This window comes from Athene cunicularia (genome assembly GCF_003259725.1).
Source record: "Athene cunicularia isolate RWA chromosome 21 unlocalized genomic scaffold, athCun1 chr21_part1, whole genome shotgun sequence".
NCBI lineage: Eukaryota > Metazoa > Chordata > Aves > Strigiformes > Strigidae > Athene > Athene cunicularia.
Genome location: NW_020799127.1, coordinates 1,310,075 through 1,323,275, shown reverse-complemented (window position 1 = coordinate 1,323,275; position 13,201 = coordinate 1,310,075). Strand labels below are relative to the sequence as shown.

Genomic DNA, 13,201 nt, shown 5'->3' with positions numbered 1-13,201 from the left:
GGTCAGAGAGTGGAATAGGCTGCCCAGGGAGGGGGTGCAGTCCCCATCCCTGGGTGTGTTTAAGGGCCGTTTGGATGAGCTGTTGGGGGATGTGGGGTAGGTAGGGGAGAACTCTGTAGAGTCGGGCTGGGGGTTGGACTCAATGACCCCAAGGGTCTTTTCCAACCTGAATGATTCTGTGATCTCTGACCCAGCAACACCCAGTCCTGAGGCATGGTAAAATTATTTTTAGAGCCAGCATGCCAGGACTCTCATCTCCTTAGCCAAGGTGAGCCAGACTTAGTGGGGAGCTGCCCACTGGCTCCCTCAGCCTGCCTGCAGCCCCAGCCCGCATCACGTGGCCAACACAACTCGCCTGGGTCTCCTGCCAGATATCCCTGAACCGAGGTTTGCTCACAGAGCTGGGGCAGCATCTGCAAATACTTACTGCGTCCCAAGTTGGTGGCCACATGTTGAAGCACTTCTATCTGTTTGATGGCTTCCCGGCGGGTGAAGTGAACGACCAGCACCCAATAGCCCGAGGAAAGATCTTGCAGGCTGGGAGGAGAAAGAAGGCCAGAAAAAGGCTAAACAAGGGCTTCGTTATCTCCATCCCAATTAACACCTAGATGGATTCCCCGGGCTGAGGCTGCACGCTAGGCACAGCACGGTGAAAAGGGCAGGTCCACGCTTACCCGTAGAGCAGAGCATGGTCCAGATGTTCACAGAGCCGCTGCAGAACCTTGTCGTGGTTTCTGATGGCCGGTGTCTCATCTTCACAGGCAGCAAAGTAGCTCTGCAGCTGCAAAAAGAAGAGATGGGAGAGCTGAAACACCCTTCTACAGCCCATTGCGGAGATGCGGACACTCACAGCCAGCATTAAATAGCTTTTTTTAAATGTCTCAGCTTGTTAAACTTTGATGCAGGTTACTTACAGGGTGTAACAATTGGTTTTAAGAATACCCTGAAGGCAGTAACTCATAGGGAGAACCTCACCCACAAAGATCCGTGCACTTTTCAGAGCCTCGGTCTTGTAGCACACATGCTCTGTGCTAAATCCATAAGAAATCTCAGTGTAGTTTCAGCATCCCAGGAAGAGACAGAAGTTTTTCTTGTAACAGGCATCTTGAGTAACTGCCCCAATGCTGGGCATTGATGCCAGGCAGCCAAGAGCTGCCCCAAACTTTCAAACACAGGCTGGTACAGATTGCCTGGCTGCACAGCAGCACTCGGAGGGTGCAGAGGACGGAGGCATGTGCATACGGGGCAACGGCAGTTCAATTAATCCCGAATCCTTTACCTCTCCTGGGGTGAGGCGACATCACTACCACACACCACGTAGCAGCACATAGCTGCTGCTTTCTCAAAAATCAGAACAGCTTGATTCATCCTCAGTTAACCCATTCACAACTGCAAAGTTAACTCTGTGGTCAGCGCTGGCCCCGTGCTCCGCTGACAGCAGCCCCGGCAGCCCCACACAGTGTAAACTGCTCTTCTGCTTCTGCAAAACCACTCACCAGAAATCCTAGAAATCCCCTTACACCCAAATCCTATATCCCTTCCCAGCTGAGCCACCGGCCTCCTCCTGTCCCTAGAGATTACAGGTCTATTTAGGTCCCCGTCACACACATAATTGGCATTCAGGCAGGGAGATTACACACCCGGGATGTAATCTCAGCTGTATATGCCATGTTTATTTGCTCTGGCTGGTGACAAGTGAGCACGGTTCAGCTGAGCCACGAGACGCATCACCCATCTGTATATTATTTTAGTGACCCAATATGTCTTTGCCAAACATCACCAGCTAGACAGCAGATTTGAAAAATAAAAACTTGACAGTATTGGGCTTGTCGAGTCTGACCTGTCCCTAGAAAGTGGTTTCTCCTCCTGAATTAGAGGCAGAGAAGCTCCTTTAGAACATCATCCAGTCTCGATGTAAAAGTTATCAAGGGGGACAGAGAACACCTCACAGCCCCTGGGGAACTGTTCCCAACAACCCTCTTAAAAATATGCACAAATCTAGCTCCAACACCCTCCTGGCTTGAAGACCATGACTCTTTCTGGAGCTCTTAGGTAAGATCCAGGCGTGTTCCTGCATGGAGCTAGTCCCAGCCTTTACGTGGGAAGGAACTGCCGAGCCCAAGAATCGTGGCCAAATTCCCTCATCTGATCACACAGCGCAGTTCAGCCTGTCCCTGTCCCGTCAAGTCCAGAAGGTAAATCCCCTGCGGAAGGAAATATGCAATAATGTTTTGTTTGCAGAGCCACCCGCGGGTGCTCTGGTGATGTATAGACTTTTCCACAACACCCAGGTGAGACTCAAAGCATTTCAGCTCAGCAGCTCTTACCCATTTTTGGGTAGAAGGCTCTCCCAGAAGATTTACACTATTAGTAGGCAGCTCAGACCCAAGCAGGGAGAAGAATGCCCTAAAATCCCTCTATTCAGGAACTATTTCAGGAGCTATCTGCAGCCAGTGTTTTAAGCTCCCTCCTGCAGCAAGGACACTAGAGGAAGAAACAAAGTCATAATTTAGTCACATCCCTCTGAGAATAAATAGATGGAGCCATGGGGGATGTTGTCCAAGAGCTGTCTGGAGCTCACTAAAACATTCCATTTTCAGGGAAACTGAGGCAGGAAGCAAATTCCCTGCCATATGGGACATGATCCCAGATTTGAAGGCAGAAATTCCTGGCTTGTCCCAAGCAGGCTGCTGCCTCTGCAGAGAGCCGGGGTACCCTCAGATGAGGTTCCTGTCCTGGGTGTTTCTGCAGGCTCTGTGCTGGCTTGAGGAAATGCAGCTGTGGGAGACAGGGGAAAACAAAAATAACAAGGCCCTACATTAGTGTACCACTGAAAACGAGGAGCCACTCAGCCAGCTCTGCACACACAGCTCAGGGAGGTCCTGTGGAGGGAACGTGGAGCTTGTCTGTGTCACCAACTGGAGGGATTCCTCACGACAGATAGACTCCAAGCTTGAGCAGCAGAAGAGATGAGCAAATAGAAACATTTCCTCTTTTTTTCTTTCCTTCCTTCTCCAAAAATAACTTAAGATCTGTTACAGTCCTTTCTGCAACCAGTTTACAGCTCCCAGCCCTCTCTGTTGCCACACGGACCAACCTGCTCCCATCACCAGAGGATGCAAACCATTAGCAAATGGTGGTTGTCTCATCTCAACATCTCCAAACACTGAGAAGCACCAGGGAATTTCTGGAAAAATGATTTTTCTTCCTTAGAAAAGCCAAAACTTCCACCTGTGAAGGGATCTAGGTTTTGAAGGGCTCATTCTGCATTATTTTTAAGGCTTGGTGTTACTCTGAGCTGCTCTGCAAGGAGCATGCAACCTCCTGCCCTGCACTGCATCCCCTTCCTGGGGAGGCAGGCTGCTGGAAAACCCAGCCTCACAGTGATATCCAGAAAAAACCTACCCCAAAAGGCTCAAATCTGCCCCTCTGCAACATCAGCAGCCAGAGGACGAGCTGGCATGACCGAGCTTTGCTCAGAGTCATGAGGCCACACCAGCCCCGCACACGTGGGACCCTGCGAGCGGGAAGCATATGCTCAGCAGTTTTGGGTTTGGATTCGGGCGCTCTGAGTCACGGCAGTTTAGGAGCTGTCGGTCACAGGGAAGCACACCAAGGGCACACTCCTACCCGCAGGGACAAAGATGTGCCACCATGTTCCCTGAATGGTGCTGCATCAAGGGGTGGTGCTGTTTCCAACATGACCACGGCTTACAGCCCCAAGGAAAAGACGTGCACAGATCGCTGGAGCACAACTAGCCCCAAAAAGGGATTAGCCAGGCGAATCCCCACAAGTGTCCAGGGAGGAAACAAGCCAGAACAAGCCTCGGGATCTCCTGGGTGGAGTCACCCCTACAGCGAAAGTGGGGAAAGGTGAGAGTTGCAAAAGCTGATGGGGAGGCGTTTTCAGCTTGGGAAGAGGAGTGAAGACACACATGGAGGAAAGGTACAGTGAAACAGCTTTCCCAGTTGGGGAACAAAATCCAGTTGAATCATTTCCCCATGGCCCACTGGCCTGCTCCAAGATCCACCTAGCTGAAAATCTGTAGGAATTATGACCACAAGCATCTCAGGGCAGAGGCACAGACCATGGATGATCCCAGCACCTGGCCCTAATCGTGCAGCACAGGCAGAAATGATGTGACACTTCCTTGAAAAACTGTCATTTGTATGGAGTGTTTACTGTAAATCACTATAAAACACTAACGAATAATTTGAAACCAACCTCTCCCTAATCACGGCGTGGCAGGCGGACCTGTCTGGGAGGTGGTTGACCAAACCTGATGAAGCATCCACAAAGCAGCTCCCTGACATACCAGGGCAGCGAGCTGTGCTGGGGCCAGGGAAAATCAGGAAGGAGGCAAGCAAAAAGGTTAAAAAGCATTAACCAAACGTGATGCTGGTTATGTGTGGGTTTTCCAGAGAGATGCTCTTCCCCTCATCTCCTCTGCGCTCCAAAACCAGAAAGAAGTGTTGAAGGCTGGCTTGGACAGAGGACTCGTGTGGGGCACGGTGAACGCCTTGAGCCCTGACTCAGGGTTATTTATAGACATTCCTGTGGCCAAAATAAGCGCCGTTGGCATGCAGAAGGCATCCCCGCCATTCACCGAGACCACTCTGCAGCCCCAACTGGGTCCAAGCATCAGTGTTGCGACAGCACAGGACAAAACCTGCTTCAGTGTATGCCAAAACGCTCGAGGTGGCGAGTTAAACACCCTTGAGAACAAAGTTGAGCACAAGGACGTTTGTCCAAAGGGAAGAGGGAGCTGGTTTGCATGGAGGTAACACGAGGTTTGTGCTCCTTATAATCGCACCTCATCCCCATGGAGGAGAAGGTGTTAATAACGATTTTTTTTTTTTTTTTTTTTTAGTGATACACCACACCCCATGCTGGCATGCAAAGGAAAGGATACTCCTTATAACTTACTAATTGCACCAGTTCTCAATGAGTGTGAAGCTTTCCAGGCCCATTTGCAGAGCTCCTGTGTTGCAAGGGATGCCAACAAACGATGGGGGAGGCTGTAAAGCCCATTCTACAACTCTAATCATTCTTGTGGTGCTCCTTTGAAATCTCTCCAGTATTTCTAAAACCTTATTGAAATACAGTCTCCTGACCTGTTCACGGCTGGCCACAACCCAACTGAGTCTCCATCTCCCCACTGTAAATCTGGCCCACAGATGTTTCACAAGCAGCCTTCCAACACCAAGTTCATTTCCCTTGTTTTGCTTGGTATTTCCCTGGCAGGAAAAACACAGCAAAAGAAAAGCAAACACCCCTTGCATTCCCCCAGCTCCCTAACCGCCGCACTTGCTGCATGGGAAAGGTGAGAGGCGCTTCAAAACCCACTTTCCCACTCACAGCACATGGGCTGGCGAGGGTTTTTCCCCTGCTCCAGGAATGCAAAACAAAACCAGTACCACAAAGCAGCAAGCAGACAGCCAGAACCTAACTGCCACAGCCTTTTCCTGACTCGGCTCCTGTCCTTTCACTGTCTTCCCCAGCGGTTGGAAAGACACCTTTTCCAACCTATCAAGGAGGTTTTCTTTGAGGGCAGTATTTTGTGAGCCATCCAGGCAGGCAGCTGAAGACACAAACCCTTTGCTAGATACAACCCCCTTCCCCAGCCTGCTCCCAGCATCTGCTTTTCCACCACGCTGCACTGGTGGACTGGACAACGATGGTGGCACGTTAACCTGTTGGATTACACAGCCAGAATAACCCTTACACAGCAAGAGCAAACCTGTATGGTTTCCTGTGAATGCAGGTTGCAAAGCTGTCTAGCAATGAGATTAAAAAAATGCTGATTAAGAAGCCAGCTCTGGGTCTTGGCACTCAGTCTGGGCCTGCACCTGGAGCTAAGCACCCTCAGGAGAAAGCCTGGAGCTCCAGGGAGCACCAAAAAAAAAGGTGGCAGGTGATTGTCGTCCCAAACAAGTGATGGCAGCTCAACCCCAAGGGAAGAGACAACGGGAAGAGACAGGACAGATACGTAAGAAGATAAATAAGCAACCAGCACTCTCATACCTGCTCACGAGAGTACAGACATTCAATGGCAAATGGATAAAAAATAGCAAATGGCCAAACTACTTCGCCTAGAAAACTCCTAGCCTTCCATGCCACCCATAAAAGCAGGCTGAATTTTAAGGGAGGGGTGTTATTCTCTCTTGTCCACTTATATAACACAAAGCCCTAAAACTTCAGCTCCAGCAGGATGTTTTGGAAGTTGTGTATGTGACCTGACTCAACATTTCTTACAACAAGCTTCCAAACCAGCACTGGGCTCAGCGCCCAGCTTCTCGTCCTGGACTCGGTACGCCTCGCCTGGGTCTTGTGGCTTTCCCGATGGAATATACGGGCACGCTCAGAGCATCAGCACGTTGAAGGCACCACAAGTGATGCTGGAGCAGCCTGGAGAGAAACAGAGCATGCTCATGACATGCAAAGACAGGAGCCTGAAACAGTCCAAGCTGAAACCCACAGCAAAGATGCTCTGTGGCTGCAAATGCCTCACAATCCAATGCCAGCAACGCTGTCACCTCCTGGGACATGTACACTCATCAGCCCCCATAGCCCTGAGGCTTTTCCAGGGCTTTCCTTCATTCTTTCTAAGCAGCAAACGTTGCAGTTGGCTGGGCCCGTGCGTTGCTCAGCCAAGGCGAGGACTTTTTCCAGTGGTGACACCTTGCAAGTCACAGGGAGCATCCTGCTCCTCTGCCATGGCGAGCAAAGCCCATGGAGCAAGGGACAGGCACGGAGCTGGCTGCTGGGGAACAAGATCTCTGCGCTGAGACAGACGGAAAGGTCACACGCTCGGCATGACAGAAAAAACGGACTTCACGGGAAGAAAAACACAAGTTCAGTTGGTAAACACACCAAAAAACAAGTGAGCACTGGGTGCTTGGGACCTGCAAGTCTTGGTAATGGTGCTGCTCTCCCAAATAGCTGCTGCTTACTCTCACACGGGGCATTTGCTGCTTTGACTCTCTCCCCATCGAGCAAGTCCTGCAGTTATTTCGGTTACTCCTCTTGGACTAGGATATCAGAAGTGGGGAAACCTGAAATCACTCAACAGCCACTGAAATTGTGCAATCAGAGGCAGAGAGGCTCAGAGGCATCGCTTCAGCTCCTCGTACAAAACCCACTGCCAAAATTCAGCCTCCTAAACCGGCTGCTCTTCCAGTGAAACGCTTTCTGTTAGCAGTAGGAGAACAAACGGGATTTTTTTTCTCCCCAAAAGGCTATCATAGCCTTGTCCACCAGCAGATCCAGAGCTGATTTTGAGAAATGCCTCCCCGGGATATAAAGAGACAAACATCAGTTTAGGTACCTGCAGAATCCGATCCCCTTGTAACTGTGGATGCCAAACCTCGTATTATCACTAAAACCGTGCCAGGATGAGGCAATAGGAATTTCCAAAGAGATAAAGCTTGAAATACTCAAGCAACCCAGGAAATACACAGATGCACTCAGCAGAACCACAGCAAACATCTTTGTTCGCTTGGCAGTGGCAAAGCCCGTAGAGGACCTCCACAATAGGCAGTGTCAGAGTTGCAAGTACTCAGAGACTTCTTAAAAGCACCTGAGCAACCCTTGTGTCTTCAGAGCTGACTTACAAGACCTATGAGACTGCTGCTAGGTTCAGCCACAGGCTTCTGGAGGTCTGCTAAACCTGGTACACCCAGCAAAGGGACATGCTAGGACCACCAAGGGGAGTGACGTGCATGTACCAACATCGATCCCTGCTGCGGGCTTCCCACAGCAATAAGGGATGTGGCCTGAAGCAAACATAAGCGAGAGGAAATACCCTGGCAAAGATAAAAACCCCTGTGGTCTTAGAGCCAGCGAGGTGCCCCTCAACGGGAAGCAGAAGGCAAATTGTGATTTGGCTATTTTCACATCTCCCAGAATTGATGCCTTTGTGTCATGGCAGCTGGGCCAAATAAATCCACCCAGTCAGAGATGAGCGCGTTCCCTACATGATTTGAGGAGAGATGCTCCACTCCAGGACATGGGGGCAGTAAGCCATCCTCAAATCTACCCTCCCTCACCATGCAGGAGAAGCAGAGATGTTGCAAGGCAGAGCTCAGGGAGCCTGAGAGACTGCAGAAGCATTTCAATGGTATAGGGCTAAAAATCTGATCCGGAGACAGGCAGAAAAGGCAAAACATTAATTCACTGTGGGGGAAGTGGAAACCTTCCCCAAGTCATGCACAAACGGAGCAGAGCCAGGGCTTTTGGCAAGAACTCCTGCAACATCGACAAAAACCACCGCTCCACCTGATTGACATGCACCAAGAATCAGCTGCTCTAGAGTTCATGGGAATGTGTGTCCTTCAAAGCCAGCAGGAAAGCCTGAAAAACAGAGAAGAGCCCCAGAATCTTGGATTCTGATCTCTTTTCTGATTTTACATTTAGTTCCCGGAATTGCCAACAACGAGCACTGTTTAAAAGACTTTGCATTTTCGCCACCTAATCATGAGCAGGACAGCAATAAATCTCACCCTCCACTGTTCAGGAGGGCATGGAAAACCAACAAGAGAACATAAACCATCCAGGCTACCAGCTTCAGCATGGACGATGTCACCTGCGATAGCCCTTAGCTACCAGGAGATGGTTGGCCACGGATGGGTAGGACACTGCTGGCATTTCCAGCATGCTTATGGCAAGAGTTCAACTGGGAGGCACCAGCTCTCATCCTGCTGCTGCCACTCACAGTAACATCTGCTAGAGGAAAATAAGCACCTGAGTGAACAGTCTGCACCCCACAGAGAGAGGATGCACAGGAAGCCATGACTGCTCGCTGAGCCATAACATGCCCATCTCCAGCCTTCTCCCTCAATAAAGTCCTATTCCTTTAATAATAATAATAAAAAAAAAGGTTATACAGCAATTTGCACAGTAATCTGTGCTGGAGGACAGCCCTCTTGGCGAAAAGCAGGGTGAGGGTGCACTAGATCAGAAAGGGGAAAAGAAACGGTCATGAGACAGAAGTAACGAGCTCTGTGGCATCACTGTCCATGTGTGCAGGAAACAGCACGCTCTGAATTAATTTACATCTCCCATGGAGAACAGAGAGGACAAGGAGTAGATGGAAAATCAACACCACACTCAGAGTTCCCTTGGATGTGTGTTGGAAATGAAGCGGGGACCCAGCTTGCCAGTGCTGAGATTCCCCAAGCTCTCCTGAAGCCACCAAGAGCAAAAGCCTCTTGACATCTCTGCAGCTGGAAAGGCCAATTTTGTCTAGTTCAGACATTTTGCCTCTCTTTGCAGTCGAGGCCTGACCTCACACCTCTAATCTCACACCTCTGCAGTCAACAGCAAAGCTACCACTGATGTCTGAGATACAGGTGAAGCAGACAAACAGTCTAGACCTGGCACTTGGGTATCACAGAGAAACCCACAGGTTTGTAATTACCCACTCCAAGCAAGTTTGCAACCCTACCTTTTCTAGCTGTGCTCCATTTCCCATTCCTGGGAAAATAAGAGAGAAACAATCCTGTTTCTCAAGGCTTAAGCAATTCGCTTGGAACTGAAGCACTTTTTTTGCTGTTGATTTATAGAGTATTTACCCACTGCTTGTGCTCTGACCCCTCCCACTCCTGAAATTCAGAAGCATCCTGGAGAAACTCAAATCACAGCCAGGTAAAGTCACAGCCACAGGTTTCTGCGGCACAAACTCTGCTCAGGGCTGTGCTGCGGCTCGTTGCCTTCCCCATCTGAGTCAGAAAGAAGCTGACAACCATCTGGATGGTTTTCCCTGGGTCACCTGGTGAAAATAAGGTATTTTTTCTGCTGCTGCTACTCAAAGCCTGACATCGTAACCAGGTACCTCAGCCTTCAGTGGCGACTTGTCCCAGTTTACCCAGTGTCGAGGTGGGGTTTAGTCCTGGCTGCCTTCTATAATAACTGACTGTGGACAAAGAGTCCACAAACTCCTCTTTGAGACTGAAGCTGAGAAAAGACAATTTATCATCGTCTGGCCAAAAAGCGGCATGGAGAGTTGTGCACATCACCCCAAACAGATCCAAACCCTTCGCTCTACAATTCAGACTTGCAACAATGGCAAAAGTAAGGAGCAAGCAGCCTACACAGCTAGGAAGCTTTTGAAATCAGAGGCAAGATAGTTGGAAAACTCGTCCCTGCCCCATGACACAATCCCAGCCACAAGGAGTTAGTCAAAACGGGTCCAGAGGTAGGGAGAGGAGGATGAAAGAGAGCAGGATTTCCCAGCATGCAGCCAGGGCGTGGGAAGGGTGTACCTGCTCCCCTAACCTACTACCTCACTCTTCCCACTAATGCAGAGAAAAGGAAAAATATCAAGGACTTGAGGGTTGAAGTTAGACAGGGAAGCGGGAAAAATCAGCAGCTCCATAGCTGAGGGGGAGCGACGTCCCTGAGGAAGAACTGCATCCCAGGGGTAAAAAAGGAGGGGTGTGCCAGCGCTGGACTTTCGCCATGCAGTTGAGTCAGGTTTTGTTGGGATGGTATAAAAGTCTGTCAGCCTGAAGTCTCACGGAGATTCCTACGTTTCCCAGAGTTTTCTCACTCTGAACAAGAAAGCAAAAGTGGCAGCATTGCAAAAAAACCCGAATCCTTCTTCACCATTGGACTAAGACAGGAGTTGGCAGAGACTGAGGTCGGTCTAGGCAGAGGTGTGTTGGCAGAGCTGTAGTTGATGAGTCCTGTTCAAGTACAATAATAATTAAAATAAACTCCATGAATTTTCTGAATGCAAATAAATTACATCCAACAAATCCTGTGTGGGAAGTAGTATAGTATATCCTTATACACATGGGGAAACTGAGGCAGTAGTGCTGCAGAGCATTATAAGAGGGCTTGGAGCAGGCAGAACATCCACTGATTTCCAGGTAGATTAAAGGTTATCTTTAATTTTTAGAGGACAGAAAGGTGAGAGACCAGGTGACAAGGTCACAGGCTGGGAGAGGTTTGCACATCCATCCCACATCCCAGAGGCGATGTCAGGCCATCCCTTCCTCAATATTGCCAGGGGTTAACTCGTGATGGTCTTCATAAGACAAGCTTTCATGGATGAATCTGTGTCAGGACACATTGCAGACACCAGGAAAACTCCTATTCCATAAGGCAGCACAAACCCAACTGCATTTTAAAATGTGAGTCCAGAAAGCCTCCTTTCCCCCAAAATTTGGGATGAAAACTGAAACAAGATGCCCTTTACCTGCTCAAACAGAGCTTGAGTTCTTTCTCAGAGATGGCTGGGGCTCACATGTGGACCAGGCAGGACACGTGGCCCAACCCAAAACTTCCAGCATGTCCTTACAACTCACTCCTGTGACCGCCCCAGACTCCAGTCCAGTCCCCTTCGTACCAGCATGTGGACGCTCCCCCCCAAAGGGATGGGCTCTAAAAAACAACCTCAGCGGCAGCAGATGCTGAGGGGCAAGGAGAAACGAGGGGCAAGGAGCAGAAGGACAGGGTGAGAGATGAGGTGTGACAGGACGTGTCTTCAGAGCCTCGTTTTTAGGGCAAGGCCAACCCATGGCGTACACCTGCCTGGAGGGAGGACCTCTGGAAAGGTTTCACACTGGATTCACACAGAGCCCCCCACCATACAGCTCCAGGAAAATGGATCCCCCAGTCCTGTCCACAGGAGAAAAAAACCCTTTGAAAAGGGGGAGCCCCAGGGGGGTAACCCCAGTATATCCTGACTGGCAGAGACAGAGGTTCCTGGGGGTGACCCTGGCAGGGTCCCTTTGGCAGGGTGAGCCAGGGGGTGACCCCAAACCCCCAGGGGTGCCTCTGGGGTGTCCCACGGCACCAGCAAAAAGGATGCCTCCAACCTCACATCCCCAGCACAGGGAGTCTCTAGGGACATCCCCAATCCCACACAGAGGAGCCCCTAAAGGTGTCCCCTGCCTCTAGGGTGTCCTTGACCCCATTACCCCCGGCCCAAAGGGTCCCCCAGTGTCTCCAAGGTGTCCCCCAGCCACCTACACTGGTGTGGAGGGTCCCCAGGGACTGTCCCTCAGCCCCCCCCCTTCTGGTGCTGGTGTGAGTCTGGGAGGTCCCCAGGAATGTCCCACAGCCAGAGGCAGTCCCCAGGGACACCCCAAGGCTGAGGGGTCCCCAGGCCTGTCCCCAGCCCCACAGTCACAGCACAGGGGGTCCCCAGGCCCGTCCCCAGCCCCACAGTCACAGCACAGGGGGTCCCCAGGCCCGTCCCCAGCCCCACAGTCACAGCACAGGGGGTCCCCAGGCCCGTCCCCAGCCCCACAGTCACAGCACAGGGGGTCCCCAGGCCCGTCCCCAGCCCCACAGTCACAGCACAGGGGGTCCCCAGGCCCGTCCCCAGCCCCACAGTCACAGCACAGGGGGTCCCCAGGCCCGTCCCCAGCCCCACAGTCACAGCACAGGGGGTCCCCAGGCCCGTCCCCAGCCCCACAGTCACAGCACAGGGGGTCCCCAGGCCCGTCCCCAGCCCCACAGTCACAGCACAGGGGGTCCCCAGGCCCGTCCCCAGCCCCACAGTCACAGCACAGGGGGTCCCCAGGCCCGTCCCCAGCCCCACAGTCACAGCACAGGGGGTCCCCAGGCCCGTCCCCAGCCCCACAGTCACAGCACAGGGGGTCCCCAGGCCCGTCCCCAGCCCCACAGTCACAGCACAGGGGGTCCCCAGGCCCGTCCCCAGCCCCACAGTCACAGCACAGGGGGTCCCCAGGCCCGTCCCCAGCCCCACAGTCACAGCACAGGGGGTCCCCAGGCCCGTCCCCAGCCCCACAGTCACAGCACAGGGGGTCCCCAGGCCCGTCCCCAGCCCCACAGTCACAGCACAGGGGGTCCCCAGGCCCGTCCCCAGCCCCACAGTCACAGCACAGGGGGTCCCCAGGCCCGTCCCCAGCCCCACAGTCACAGCACAGGGGGTCCCCAGGCCCGTCCCCAGCCCCACAGTCACAGCACAGGGGGTCCCCAGGCCCGTCCCCAGCCCCACAGTCACAGCACAGGGGGTCCCCAGGCCCGTCCCCAGCCCCACAGTCACAGCACAGGGGGTCCCCAGGCCCGTCCCCAGCCCCACAGTCACAGCACAGGGGGTCCCCAGGCCCGTCCCCAGCCCCACAGTCACAGCACAGGGGGTCCCCAGGCCCGTCCCCAGCCCCACAGTCACAGCACAGGGGGTCCCCAGGCCCGTCCCCAGCCCCACAGTCACAGCACAGGGGGTCC

At 52.3% G+C, this 13,201-nt stretch overlaps 1 protein-coding gene across 1 annotated transcript in view; it reads right to left on the bottom strand.

Moving 5' to 3' along the window:
* The window catches only part of LOC113487953 (pleckstrin homology domain-containing family M member 2-like), a 35,707-nt gene that overhangs the window by 14,451 nt on the left and 8,055 nt on the right, over positions 1–13,201 (bottom strand). The window contains exons 2-3 of the mRNA XM_026862915.1: positions 675–781; positions 428–537 (exon numbers count right to left, since the gene is read on the bottom strand). Of these exons, the coding sequence (XP_026718716.1) occupies positions 428–537; positions 675–781 (217 nt within the window). The remainder of the gene's footprint in view (positions 1–427; positions 538–674; positions 782–13,201) is intronic.